This window comes from Prosopis cineraria, unplaced genomic scaffold (assembly GCF_029017545.1).
Source record: "Prosopis cineraria cultivar Desert tree isolate PC_DT_omini unplaced genomic scaffold, ASM2901754v1 PC10, whole genome shotgun sequence".
In the NCBI taxonomy this organism is placed as follows: domain Eukaryota; kingdom Viridiplantae; phylum Streptophyta; class Magnoliopsida; order Fabales; family Fabaceae; genus Prosopis; species Prosopis cineraria.
The window spans coordinates 25,664,337-25,678,400 of record NW_026555341.1 but is presented as its reverse complement, the minus strand read 5'-3'; the positions used below and the strand labels follow the sequence as shown (position 1 = coordinate 25,678,400).

The window sequence follows — 14,064 nt, the reverse complement described above, 5'->3', positions numbered from 1 at the left end:
GGTCTGGCTCTTGTGGGCTCGACCCTTAAGGGCTTGGCATTTTTCTAATTTAATAGAAAATACATTTCATAATTAATTATATGAGAAATTCTATTCCAATAAAATTTGTATAACTACTCCAAATATTTCTGCCTTTCATATACTAATTTACTTTAATTTTTCCTAAGTTTTGGTAATTTTTTTGTAATTATACTTTAAGACACAACTTTCAGAAATTACAATCTGACCTCAGTTGAGCTTGATATTTTTGGATTAATGTTTACTCTTGTTTATTTTTATTTTTAAACTTTGGAAAATTTCTCATGATCTCATAGTATTTATCTACAATTAAGTACCCTTTGCCTTTTTGCCTTCTAAGTACCCCTTGCCTTTTAATACAAAACTTTCTCGTGATCTCATATTATTTAGTCCTTATCCTGGATAGATTTTTGCTCTTAATTTTTTTTTGGTCTCTTTCCTTTCTTAGCTTTGATAGTAGTTGAGATATCAAAAAAAAAAAAAATTAAGAATACTCTCTTTATAACAGTTAGCCAAACTTAAGAGGTCCTTGTATTCTAAACTTATCCCAGGCTATTGTTTTCTTAGAAAATTGTCATATACTTTGTGGGTCAGTAACTTTCTATCAAGTCTACTGCGATCATGTGATTTAACTATAATCTCAAGATCTAATTACGATCTCATTAAGTCTTTTTAAAGCTACTTTGATCCTTAGGATTTAATTGTAATCTGTTTTTAAAAGACTTAGGATATAAGGATAAAATTGTCAAATAACACTACATCAGTTTAATTTGGCAATTTTACTAATTATTCTTCAAGAGTAATCTTAGATATATCTATTACTCTCTTAGGCCTTATATATTCTTTTTTGCCTATCTTGAACATGTTTGGACTTTAACTTACTCATTTTTCAATTTTAAATATTTCCTTGAAATCTATGAAAATATTACAGTTTTGCCCAAGAAGCTTTTGGAATTATGATTTGGTTCCTAAGAACCATCTTGTCATTTTTTTAGGGCATCTTTATAACTCTTGATTACTTGGGCATAAGGGCTTGCTAAATTTAAACATACTCTTAGGCTCCTAAGCCCAATTTCAAGATATTACTAGAGATGCCTTTAATATATTTATTTAATGCGATTATATATATCAAGATTTGAAATTAAAATTTTAAAATAAGCTGATTCGACTCCTTTGATCAATTGAATCAAATACCCTTTAGTATTTGTTACTTCATTTATTTTTTAAATTTCATATTTGATGCAAAACAATTTAAATTGCTATCTTGCGATATTTGATCGTTTCGTCAAAACACAGGAGGTTGAACAGTAACCAATAAATTAATTAAATTTTAAAATATTTTCTGCTTATGATTTTAATTTATTTTTGTTAAGTAATTTGTAATATTTAAAATTCCTAAAATATAAAGTATAAATAGTATTTTAATTATTTGTATACTCGAATATTATAGGGAAGAGGGGATTGCCGAAATATCCCCCCCCCCCCCCGGCCGGTTCCCCCTTTTGGCAGAAACCGAAATGTTTCAAACTTACCACGATTACCGTTGCATCTTCCTACTTCTTTTATTTTATTTTATTTTTGAAAGACAGCCGTTACATATTTCATAATATTCCTACTTATACAACCGAAAAAATAATAAATAAATAATTAGTCATAATAAACTAATCATGTGAACGTTACCGATTTAGCATTCAAAATTCAAATCCGAAACTTCAACTATTTGCCTCTGCATCTGCAAAGATGATCATGGAACAGACAAAGCCGCAGATAGCGATGGCCGAAGAAGAGTGTATGCAACAACTCAGATCTAGAGCAACAGAGCTTCTTCTAAGAGAAGAATGGAAGGAGTCGATCGAAGCCTACTCAAACTTCATATCTCTATGCCAAAACCAAATCTTTCAGACCCAAAACCTGTCCAACTCAGATCAGATTCAAAGGCTGCGAAAATCCCTCTGCTTAGCCCTTTCAAACAGAGCCGAAGCAAGATCAAGATTGAAAGAGTTTCATTCTGCTTTGGAAGATTGTGATTCAGCTTTGGAAATCGATGGCACCCATTTGAAGACTCTTGTCTGCAAAGGTAAGATACTGCTCAATCTCAATACGTATTCCGCGGCTTTAGATTTCTTCAGAGTCGCTCGTCTTGATCCCCAGGCTAATGGGAACTCTGAAAACCTAAATGGGTGTGTCGAGAAATGTAAAAGACTCGACTTCCTCTCCAGGACCGGAAGTCTGGACCTTTCCGATTGGGTTTCAAATGGGTTTCGAGGAAAGTCTCCAGAACTTGCAGAATACATTGGTTCTGTGGAGATCATGAAATCTGAGATCAGTGGACGTGGGTTGTTTGCAACTAAGAATATTGATGCAGGGGCTTTGGTTTTGGTCACAAAGGCAGTAGCGATGGAAAGGAGTGTATTGGGTGGGAAAGATTTGAGTGAGGAAGCTCAATTAGTAATGTGGAAGAATTTCATTGATCAGGTTTCAGACTTTGTTAGGAAATGTCACAGAACAAGCAATTTGATCAGCAAATTGTCAAGTGGGGAAGATGAAGATTCACTTGAGGTTCCTGATATTACTCTCTTTAAACCAGGAACAGGAGCGAACAAGAACAAGAACAAGCAACCCAGTGAGAATGAGAAGATTGATATGGGCAAGTTACTAGCCATTTTGGATGTGAATTCTCTAACTGAAGATGCAGTTTCAGCCAATGTATTGGGGAAGAAGAACAATGATTACTATGGTGTTGGGCTATGGTTACTACCTTCCTTCATCAACCATTCATGCTGCCCCAATTCAAGGAGGTTGCATGTAGGAGATTATCTGATAGTTCATGCTTCTAAAGATATCAAAGCAGGTGAGGAGATTACTTTCGCCTATTTGGACCCACTTTCTTCATTGCACAAGCGCAAAGAGATGTCAGTGACATGGGGAATCCATTGTAGATGCAGGAGATGCAAGTTTGAGTCAGAAATCGTGTGCAAACAAGAGATCAGAGAGATTGAGATTGGTCTTGAAAGAGGGATGGATGTGGGAAGTGCGGTGTACAAATTAGAAGAAGAAATGAAGAGATGGAAAGTGAGAGGGAAAGAGAAGGCATATCTGAGGGCATCATTTTGGTCTGCATATTCTGAGGTTTACAGGGCTGATAGGTTCATGAAGAGGTGGGGAAGGAGAATTCCAGCCATGGAAGCTGTGGTTCATAGCATCATAGATGTTATAGGAGGAGATGATAGACTGCTTAAGATTCAGATGGAAGAGTTGAAGAAAAATGGAGGTTGTGGACTTGTGGAGATGGAGAAAGCTTTGAAGCTAGCAAGAGAAGTGTATGGGAAGGTGGTGAAAAAGCAGGCCATGAGGACTCTCCTTGAGCTTTGTGTTGGAACAAATGAATGAGTAGCAAAACTAACAAAAATTGGCCTAATTGATAAGGATTTGATTTATAATATATAAGGTGGTGGGTTTCAATCTTGTTATATTGTGAGGATCTTATTATTAGGTGATATATAAATACCTCTGAACGTGCTTTTTAAGTTTAAAAGCATGTCTTGTTTTTAGTAAACTTTCAAGAATATAGTTCTTTCAACTTTTAATTGTTGTAGAGCTTCACTTATAATTTTCCTCAATTTTTCCCTTCACCAAATTTAAGATATTTAATTGACACCCAAGTTTTAGGTTATTTTGAATTTCATTGTCAAGTTGATTGTAGTAGTTTACTAATATTCTAGGGATGATGAAATTTTAAATTTATTAGGAAAATCAATGCTACTATGCTTTCAAAAACTTTTTCAAGAAAGATGTTCAAATCTGTATGAGTCAAGTTTGAATGTAACAAAGAAATTAAGGGAGAAAAATGGAAGAATGACAAATAAATTTCATCAAAATAGGTATATTATTTTGAAATCCCTAGTAATTTATATCTAATAATTTTTTGCAAAATTACATTTTTGATCCTAAGCAAAATGATAAAAAAAAACATAATCATTAATACTTAAATTAAGATTGTTAATATAGAAAGCATAATTGTCAATTTAGTTATGTAATAATACATTTCTTATATTAACAATTTATTTAGTCATACAATAATAATTATATTTCCTAACACTACTTAACTCTATAATTGGCTGTTTTAGTTTAGGTCTCAACGATTTTGCTTTTTATTATTTTATGAAGGGTCATAAGCATAATTTTGTAAAAATAATATGACCAATAAGTCCCCAAGATTATTTGCCCAATTGATGGAACTTATTTGTCATTTTCCCTAAAAAATCATGAAAGAATGACAATGAGGTGTCAATAAAACTAACTAATTCAATTTAAATCTCAAATGTTATATTTTAAAAATTTACAACTTAATTTTTCAATTTTACAATTCCACTATAATGAATTTGTAACTTATATTTTAAATTTTAACAAAAAAATATTTTTTTATTCTTTAATTATGTTAAAATTTAAAAAACAAATTATCAATCCATAACATAGCTGCTAATTGTGCTGCAAAATTGAAAAATTAAATTATAAATTTTTAAAATTTAACACTTAAAACCTAACTTAAATTAATTTGATCATTTTGAAATCTCTGTCATTTTTCTAAAAATTATCCTTCAGACACTCGTTGCTGTGGAAGCCACTAGATTCCACGGTGCAGATGGAAGAGGATTCTACCACATCTGCTGGAAGGAAATCTGATTATATGGAAAGAAATCTACTCCCAATTCCTCTTGTTCACAATTTTATCATACCAAACACAACACATTCAAAAGATGAAGAAGTAACACCTGCCCAACCAGGAGAGAATGAAGCCACCTGAATCACTCTTGGATAATGGGACTAAAAAGCAAGTCAAGAATGAATAACAGAATCTAGATGGCATAGAGCTTATGGGATAGCTCTGAACCAAAAACTTTAATACAATATTCAAGTTCAAAGGAATCATCATTCAATTTTAGCTCACAAACTACTATAACACAGGAAAACCTCGTGTGTAAACAATCTAAGCATCAAAATAAAATGCAGACAAATAACTTTGACTTTCCTAAACCAAGAAACATGAAGCTTAAGACATTCTCTGAGCTGCTTCCTTGGCAAGAAGCCTTTCCTTGGCCTTAGTTCTGGCTTGGGATTTAGAACCCATAATACCACCACCCCACTTCTTCCTGTATTCATCATACTTGTCATTGAAGTTGGCCTGCAAAGGGAGTGCACAAAAACAAAAGGCCAATTAATTTTGACATGCAAATTGACAGCAAGGAAACAGTATAACAATAACCTTAAAATCACCTTGATAGCCTCTAGAATCTTAGAGAATTCTAACTTGTCTTCATTCTTGACAGTAGTTAAGCACAGGACTGATGCAGTTTTCTTATGGACGATCTGTCAAAGCCAGCATGAATCGAATTAGATCCAATCATGAATAAATCACTACTAGACAAAATGTCTTGAAACATATTTTCTGAAGCGCGATTATTACTGATCCCAAGCGTGCTTTGCCCTTGATAATGCAGTAGGGAATTTCCATCTTCCTGCACAATGCTGGCAGCCAGACAACCAGTTCAATTGGATCAACATCATGTGCAATCACAACCAGCTGAGCTTTATTCTGAAAGACCCAAAAAAAAAAAAAAATGGTCAGATGTCATAGAAAATACAGACATTATCATAAATCCATAGAAGAAAGCACACCTGCTCAATAAGGTATGTAACGTGATTGAGACCATATTTCACAACAATAGGTTTCTTAGCTTCAGCAGGTTTCCCTTCTGCCTCTGCCTGAGCTCTCTTCAAAAGTCGTTCTTTCTTTTCAGCTTTATCCTCAGGCCTGTACTTTAGGAGCATCTTTAACAGGCTGGTTGCTGTAAATGAGATTAATACAAGGAAATCATCAGTACGGCCCTTAGAACATGAAACACGCCCAAGAAAGCAAACACAATTAAGACAAACTAACAACTAAAATAACTACCAATTTAGTAATTCTCAAGAATTCAGTGAAATAGCCCCAATTTAGATGCATGGACTACAACTCTCAGGGTCTCAATTCTGGAAAAAACTGTGTACAGAGATGTAATCAAACATGAAACAAAATATTATGAACATGCTGCCCAAGTCTTCTATCAGTAGCAAGGTAATTTTCAATCAGACTCGGGCTAGCAGATTATACAACCTCAACTTCTGAAGGTTCTGTTTCCAGCTCAGACCAACGGTGAATGAACATTATGAACTCAAATTGCCAGTACGTTTAATTATCAATTATTAAACTAATTTTTCATTTCAAAATTAATGCAATTAAAATGAAAATCACAGTTTAAATGATAAATGTGAAGCATACACTTCAGATAAACCAGTCATAATCACACTCTTCACAACATGTACAGAAAAAGAAAACAAGAGCAATAGTGAGTGTTGTGGATAAGAAAATCACGAATCCCAGGGTTCAGTTAGTTTTCATACCAAGGTTCTTATCTAGTGTTTTGGTGAACTGGTTCAAAGCTGGTGGGACCTTCAACCTTTGCGTGAGGATTCTCTTTTTCCTCTGGATTTGAACAGTCTTGGGCCACTTTACAAATCGGGTCAGGTCTCTCTTAGGAGGCAATGCCCCTCCAATCCCAAACTGCTTTGGTCGCTTCTCAAATAGTGGGTTGACCACCTTGTCCTGAAGTCAAACAAATTATCAGAGGAAAATGGAAGAAGCCAAATCATATCACGAGTTAAAAAATACCCAAAAATGATATGGATATTTCAGCTGAAGTCATATCAATTTAGACACTCACCTGCTTCTTCTTAGCAGCTGTAACTGGAGCTTTACCACCTCTTTTGGGAGCCTATTAAACAAATAAAATATTCCCAGTTTATAAGCAAGGTAGATTGAGAAGACCCCTTTCAAGACAGCCCTCAATATCAGAACCTACTTGAACTCTAGATCACTCAGCAAAGTATTGTAATCTGTAGATCATATGAAAAACACTTCCAACCACTTAAATACTCTAATAAAATGAAATGAGGATGTTCCTTCAGAAACATCAAATGAAAATGGAAGAGATGAGGATACTAAAACCAAATTAATCATTAAAAGATGATACATGATCAGAAGATTCAATTAGAAATATCCAGAGAAAAGGGAGCATTCCCTCACCATAGCCGCTGATTTGCTTCTGGCAACTTGGAATGAACCTCGAATGAAAACCCTATATCAAGAAATGAATTTAGTTAGAGCATGTTTCTGTTTTGTTCAGTCCAGTCCAGTCCAAAAAAGGCCAAGACACAACAGAACCCCCCCCCCCCGGGAGAAAACCTCTTTTTCACTCGGACACAGAAAAAAACATTAATATTAACGCCTATATCTCCACTAAAAAAACATCTTCATCACATTATAGTGTTCATTGACCCTCAAACAAGCACACGTCAAGAAGAGTCTTCGAACAGAAACACGGTGAAAAGAAGTCAGAGAAGAAGAGCATTGAAAAGGAGTCACTCACCTTGCCGCTCGTAGCCTCCTTCGCCAAGCTCGTCCTCGCCGTCAGAGCGGGTCTCTCCAGTGACGGCAGCTCCGTCACCTCCGACGTCGTCTCAGGCGCAGTTCGCAACTTCTCTTTGACTGCTTATAATGTCGAGACCCAGAGTTTGAATATTAGGGTTGTTAGCAGGGCTGTGCAAAAAAATCTCAAACCCGGTCTGTTTGGTTTGACCAGTGTGACCCGGTGTGATCCGGTCTCAAAAAAATTAACCTGGATAAAAGACTGGACTAAACGGGTCAGACTATACATACGGGTTAGACCAGACTAGAGACTGATCTTTTGGACCAATTAGTCTGGCCCGATCCAGGTTATTTTTTTAATATTGAATATTAAATAATTATATTATTTACACACAAAAAATGAAAAAATCTCACGCTGACAGACTGACTCGCTGAGCTTCACGTCTCATGCCTCAGTTACAGTTCCTCACACGCATGCCTCGGATTCGGTCTGTGAAGTCTGAGTGTCTGTCTGAGGCTCTGAGCTCAGTACCCTCATTTGTCATTTATCCCGTTGCCCTAGCTGTAGCTCTCTGGTTTCACTCATCTCTCTGCCTTTCCTTGGTCGGCCGTTGCTCTATTTCTCCTCAAGCATGCCGATGAAGAAGAACATCACGATCGCTTGACTACTTCACTCAGCCTTTCGATTCATCGTGCATTTTCCTCCTTCTTCTCCAGTGACAGCGTCGACAACTGAAAGGTATTCGTATTTTATGGTTTTTCTTCAGGTTTTGCTTGCTCTGTTTTTAGTTTTTCTTCACTCAACCTTCTGATTCATCATGCATTCTGGTTTTTCTTGCTTGGTTTTTGGTTTTTCTTGCTTTGTTTCTGGCTTCTTCGACGATTTCTATTCCATTTTCGCATGCTTCTGTTCTGTTACTTCTCTCTTTCTGGTTTTGTTTGCTTTTCGTTGAGGCTGCTACGGTGAGAGATGTACTATTGTTGCCATTTTCAAAAGTTCACATTTCCACCCTTTTGGCGAGAGACGCTTCTATTGCTGCTATAGACTGATGACTGATCTTTTGTTGCTAACTTGCTATAGATGGCTTTGGTTTTGGAGGATCATTCCTTATTTTATGTTGATATAATCTGATATTTATTATATTTTCGGTGAGGTTGCTATTCTGATATTTGAACCTTATATCAGTATTTTGAGGATAAATTTCTGCAACAATTAGATTACTTGTGCTTATAATATTAATTGTTGGATTTGGTTTGTTGGTGATCATGACAGAGAAGTGGCTCTGTGCCTCTGTATATGTCATACTTCTTTGAGAAAAGTCTGACTCTATACTTGTGTTTGTGATTTTATAAGTTAACATTGTGTCTTGTTTTTCATGTTAGAAACATGGTGGACGAAACTTCTGCATCTGCTAGTATTGACCAACCCTTGCCATCACAATTAATTGATTCTAGTCAAAATGAAATGCCACCTCTTACTGGACCAACTCCACCAACTCCTCCTACCTACCTCTAACCTTGCACAAGATTGTGGTCCAGAGAATGTGAGCAGAAAGAGAAAAGAGCCTGCGAAAAAGAGTAAACAATCACAAGTTTGGGAGCATTTTGTGAAGTTACTTTTGGAAGAAACAAATGGAGAGGTTAGAGCTTCTTGCAAATACTGTCATGCAACTTATGCTTGTGACCCAAACAAGCATGGGACAACATCATTGAAAAGGCACTTTTCAAAATGTCCTAAAAACCCACATAAGGCTACCACAATACCAAAGCAATCAATGTTGAACTACGTGACGTCAAGTGGACAAGGAGGGGACTTAGTCTCTCATGTTTTCAACCAAAAACATGTAGAAGGGCATTGGCTGAATTTATTATTTGTGATGAGATGCCATTCAGGATAGTTGAGAAGTATGGGTTTAGAAATTTTGTGAAAGAGCTGGAACCAAGATTTCGAATCCCTTCGCGAACAACAGTTGCTAGAGATTGTTGGCAACTATACCTTGGAGAAATCAAGATATTGAAGCAAGTGTTGAAGAAGTCTGCAAATCGTGTTTGCTTGACAACTGATTGCTGGACATCTACTCAAAATTTTAATTACTTATGCCTTACTTGTCATTTCATTGATCCTGAGTGGAAGTTGCACAAGAGGATATTAAATTTCTGCATGATTGAGAATCATAGGGGTGACACAATTGGAAAGACAATTGAGAAGTGTTTATTAGAATGGGGAATTGAGAGGGTGTTTACCATAACAATGGACAATGCATCATCTAATGACACGGCTTTGTCTTATTTGAAAAGAAGGCTTAGGAATTGGAAGGGCATGGTTTATGGGGGTGATTACCTTCAATTGAGATGTTGTGCACATATTCTTAACTTGGTGGTTAATGATGGGTTGAAGGAGTTGAAGAACAGCTTTGATGCAATTCGCAATGCAATTAAATATGTTCGTTCTTCTCCTGCTCGTCTCCAAAAGTTTAAAAGTGTTGCTGAGTTGGAGAAATTGGACACTACTAGCCTTGTTTGCCTTGATGTCAATACTCGGTGGAATTCAACTTACTTGATGTTGGAATCCACTTTGAAGTTTCAAAAGGCTTTTGAACGCCTAGAAGATGAAGATGAAGATTATATGGGGCAATTCATTGGAGGCACTAAGCGTGAAGGCCCTCCTAAAGCTAGTGATTGGAACAAGGCACGTGTCTTTCTCAAATTTTTGAAAGTATTCTATGACATAACTTTGATGTTTTCAAGTTCACTAAATGTTACTTCTAACACTTGTTTCCATCAAATTGCTCTTATTCATGAGTTGTTGGAAGAGAACATTGTGAATGTTGATCCTTTGCTTATGGAAATGTCCCTAAGTATGAGAAGCAAGTATGAAAAATATTGGGGTCAAACAGAAAATATGAATCCTTTGCTCATTGTAGCAGTGATTTTGGATCCTCGGTACAAGCTTGCTTATGTGAATCATATATTTGAGCAGCTTTTTCTTGATCTTGAAGTTTGCATGGCCATGAAAATTAAGATCAAAGATGTCTTGTACCGTATGTTTGATGAGTATTCTAAAGGACTAGGGACTAGTACCCCAAGCAATGCTTCTTCTTCTACACTTCCAGGATCATCAACATGTTTAATGCTTGAAGGCCAAGGGGGTATAGATCCAGGTCGCAGGTGGTTAGCATCTCAAAAAGAAAAAACCTCATTAAACCTACAATCAGAATTAGATAAATATCTTTCATCTAATTCTGCTGATGATACCCCTGTTGATGATGATTTTGATATATTAGCATGGTGGAGAGTCAATTCTAGCAAATACAAGGTTCTTTCTATGATGGCACGTGATGTCTTAGTTGTTCCAGTGTCTACAGTGGCCTCTGAATCAGCCTTCAGCACAGGAGGACGTGTAGTGGACTCTTATAGGAGTTCATTATCACCAAAGATGACTGAAGCACTTATATGTGCTCAAAATTGGCTGTTTCCTGGACAATCCATCTCTGAATTTGCATCCATGCTTCAAGAATTTGATAATTTTCAAGAGACTGAGGGTGTGGTGAAGACTGGTATGTGTTGCAATGATGATATTGACTATTTATATTTTATATGAATTATTATATGTTTTAGTTGTATTTTTTTATTTGTGATGTAATGCCATTGACTATTTATATTTTATATATTTTTTCAGATCTTTCTAGTATTACTGATGTTGGAAGGATGGTTGTGTGAGCGTCATTTGATGTTGTATGGTGCTTATGTTTGTTAACTTTTAAACTTTCAGATATTTTGGATATATTTTGGGCACATCTCACTAACTTTTTATTATGTGAAGAAGCATGATGATAGTTTGATAGGCTAATGCTTATTTTTTAGTTAGCTAGCTATATCATGTGGTTGGCTAGAATATGTGGATAGTCATTTTTTTGGATAGACTATAGAGCTTGACAATGAAATGTTGAATTGTTGACTAAGTAGACTATAGTGAGATGTATATATTCTGAATATGAATATATTAATGAGTTTATGTATTTGCGTCACTCTCATGCATGCTCTCATTCCTCTTTAGCTTAAGACTTAGAAAAAAGAAACATATGCAAAGCATATATGTTCTATTGTGTTTTCATGCCATACGTAGATAGCAAAAACATTAAACAATATAAAAAAAAGAAAGGGGATATAAAAAAAAGCCTATGATATTAATGCAAGTGATTATAGGGAAGGGGATACAAGGGCTTTTTTTTTTTAGAGAGAGTTGGATTCAATAAACTGGACTAGTCCAGTAACCCGATGGACCAAGTCCAACCCAGTCCAGGTTCCGGGTCCAACAAGACTAGACCAATCTTTGGACTGAAAATTCTAGCCCGGTCTCCATTCAGACTAGACTTCGGGTTGGCATCCAACCTGTTCCAGTCCAGTATTTGTGCAGCCCTAGTTGTTAGCACCTAGCAATGGCAAACATGGAATTATGTAATTTTTGTAAGGATAAAATGGTGAAAAAAAGGCCTACCTGAGAAAATCGAGAGGGAAACCCAGTCAAAGACCATTGGATATGAGGAAAAATGATGGCTGGAGAACTTGTAAAGACATTAATCGAAGATTTTGAAATATTAAAATGTTGAAAAAGTATTGTGATCTTTATTTATAATTAAAATATTTTTAATTATTGAAATATTTAATAGAAAGTCACCCACGAATTTAAAAAATTTAATTTTAAATTTTAAAAAATTACTTATGAATATATAAAAAAATCAACTGTGAACATATTGATAATTTTATAAACATATACATTATTACTTAACAATTTAAAGAGAACTAGTATTATACAAAAACAGTTATAAATGGATATCCAAAAACATAAGAGCGTTTCTAAATTATTTATTTTTGCTCCTTTATAAAATGATTTAGGAAAAAATATCTAACTTATTTGTATAGGATGTCTAGTTCTCCTCAAAAAAAAAAAAAAGGACATGAAGAAAATACACTTCAACCCTCTAAAATATGTAAACAATAATGAAATTTTATAAAATGTCATGATTCTTCTCAGGTCTCTAGGAACCTTTTAAATGTTAATAATTTTTTGTAAAACAACTAAAATACCCCTAATTTAAAATAAAAATAAATAAATATTAGTGACTATTTTATTATAAGAAATGGCTACTTTTCTTATATTAATGACTAGAATGAAACAACCAAATACAACTTATGCAAAATTTTAATTCACTAAAAAAATCAATAACTACTTTAATAAGCAATGACTACTTCTCCTCTACAAATTATTTTAGTTATTACTTAAACTAAAGTAATTATTAATATTTACTTTTAGGTTAAAGTGTATTTTTACCCTTGTACTTCCTCTGAGAAGCGATAAGCACCTTGTGCTAATTAAGTGGGGCTTTTTTTCCTCCTAAATCATTTTTTAAAGAAGCAAAAGTCCCCTTCGTTAAAAAGGAGTGCTAGCCATCATATACTAATAAGTGGAGTATCTTTTTTCTAAACTATTTTTCAAATGAGCAAAAAATTCTCCTCCATTAGTAAAGGAGAATTTTTACTTCTTTGAAAAATGATTTAGGAAAAAAAAATACCTCACTTAATCTTATATGAAAAGATGTGTTGAAGACTTGTTTATGAGACTTGCTTCACATTTGTGAAATTTGTTCTTGTTAAGACTTTAGTGGAATAAAATTCTTTAAAACTTTAGTACTCCCAAAAACTAACAGAAAGAGACAAGCTTTGTCCATCCAAAAGAGAATCATTTCTAGTATGCATGCCAAGCATAGGTTAACGTGAACATATATAATATCTGAGTAATTTTAATAAAATTGATAATTTAAGCCAAACATAATACGCCATCTTAAATAAACCAAAAATAAATTAGGTCAAACCCAAACATGAATATACTTAGCCTCTAATTCTTTAATTCTTTTTATTATTAATAAACTTAACATTTAATATTCACCTCCAATTACAAACCCTCTCTCAAACTCCTTACCTTTCATATTAAATAACAAACCCTCTCTCAAACTCCTCTTACTTTGCATATTTTCAAATGAAGTTTTAATATTCCAATAATGATTTGTTTTGAATTTTTTTTTTTGAAAATATTAAGGGGGAAAACATAAACACAATATTCTTTTCCGTTCCAATGATTGGGCTCACATTAGCAAAGGTTAGAAAAACGTTTTAGTAAAAAATCTTAATTTTTAAGGAAAAAATTAAAATGACAGAAATGAAAAAGTAAAATAATTCTAAATAATTAAGATATTCCAACCAACTTGAATAAGACCTTAGTGTAAGGCCAAACTAAACTTTAAAATGTATATATATATATGTATGTATTATGGGTATTTAAAGTCCATTCAATCTGAACCCAACCTAAATAAACCCATACTACCTGAACTATCCGCTCCAAATTTTAAGAACAAAATTCTATAAATTAGGGAAAATTAACAATATCACATGGAAGTCTGCTACAAGATCAACAAACCAAGTCCAATTCCCTACCAAGTTAAATTTTCTCACACTGCTGCAAGCGAACAATCAAAGCTAAATTCAAAACACAAATTTCACATGCAGACAAATTTGGCTAACAG

At 34.4% G+C, this 14,064-nt stretch overlaps 2 protein-coding genes across 2 annotated transcripts; one reads left to right on the top strand and one right to left on the bottom strand.

Moving 5' to 3' along the window:
• The first annotated feature begins 1,665 nt into the window (after nucleotides 1-1,665).
• Nucleotides 1,666-3,657, top strand: LOC129323186 (methyltransferase FGSG_00040). The gene has a single exon (XM_054969784.1). It carries the CDS (start codon nucleotides 1,759-1,761, stop codon nucleotides 3,406-3,408), a length of 1,650 nt encoding a protein of 549 aa, XP_054825759.1. The 5' UTR covers nucleotides 1,666-1,758; the 3' UTR covers nucleotides 3,409-3,657.
• Nucleotides 3,658-4,804: 1,147 nt separating this feature from the next.
• On the bottom strand, nucleotides 4,805-7,637 carry LOC129323041 (60S ribosomal protein L7a-2-like). Its single transcript, XM_054969580.1, has 8 exons — nucleotides 7,485-7,637; nucleotides 7,142-7,193; nucleotides 6,780-6,830; nucleotides 6,460-6,661; nucleotides 5,695-5,864; nucleotides 5,483-5,611; nucleotides 5,293-5,385; nucleotides 4,805-5,200 (listed from the first exon to the last, which is right to left on the bottom strand). Exons 2-8 carry the CDS (start codon nucleotides 7,142-7,144, stop codon nucleotides 5,069-5,071), a joined length of 780 nt encoding a protein of 259 aa, XP_054825555.1. The 5' UTR covers nucleotides 7,145-7,193; nucleotides 7,485-7,637; the 3' UTR covers nucleotides 4,805-5,068.
• Nucleotides 7,638-14,064: the final 6,427 nt, after the last annotated feature.

Coding starts and splice junctions, on each gene's coding strand:
- LOC129323186 (XM_054969784.1), top strand. CDS start 1,759: ATGATCATGGAACAGACAAAGCCGCAGATAGCGATGGCCGAAGAAGAG.
- LOC129323041 (XM_054969580.1), bottom strand. Junction 6,662..6,779: donor CAGCTGCTAAGAAGAAGCAG/GTGAGTGTCTAA, acceptor GTTTGACTTCAG/GACAAGGTGGTCAACCCACT. Junction 5,612..5,694: donor TTACATACCTTATTGAGCAG/GTGTGCTTTCTT, acceptor TGGGTCTTTCAG/AATAAAGCTCAGCTGGTTGT.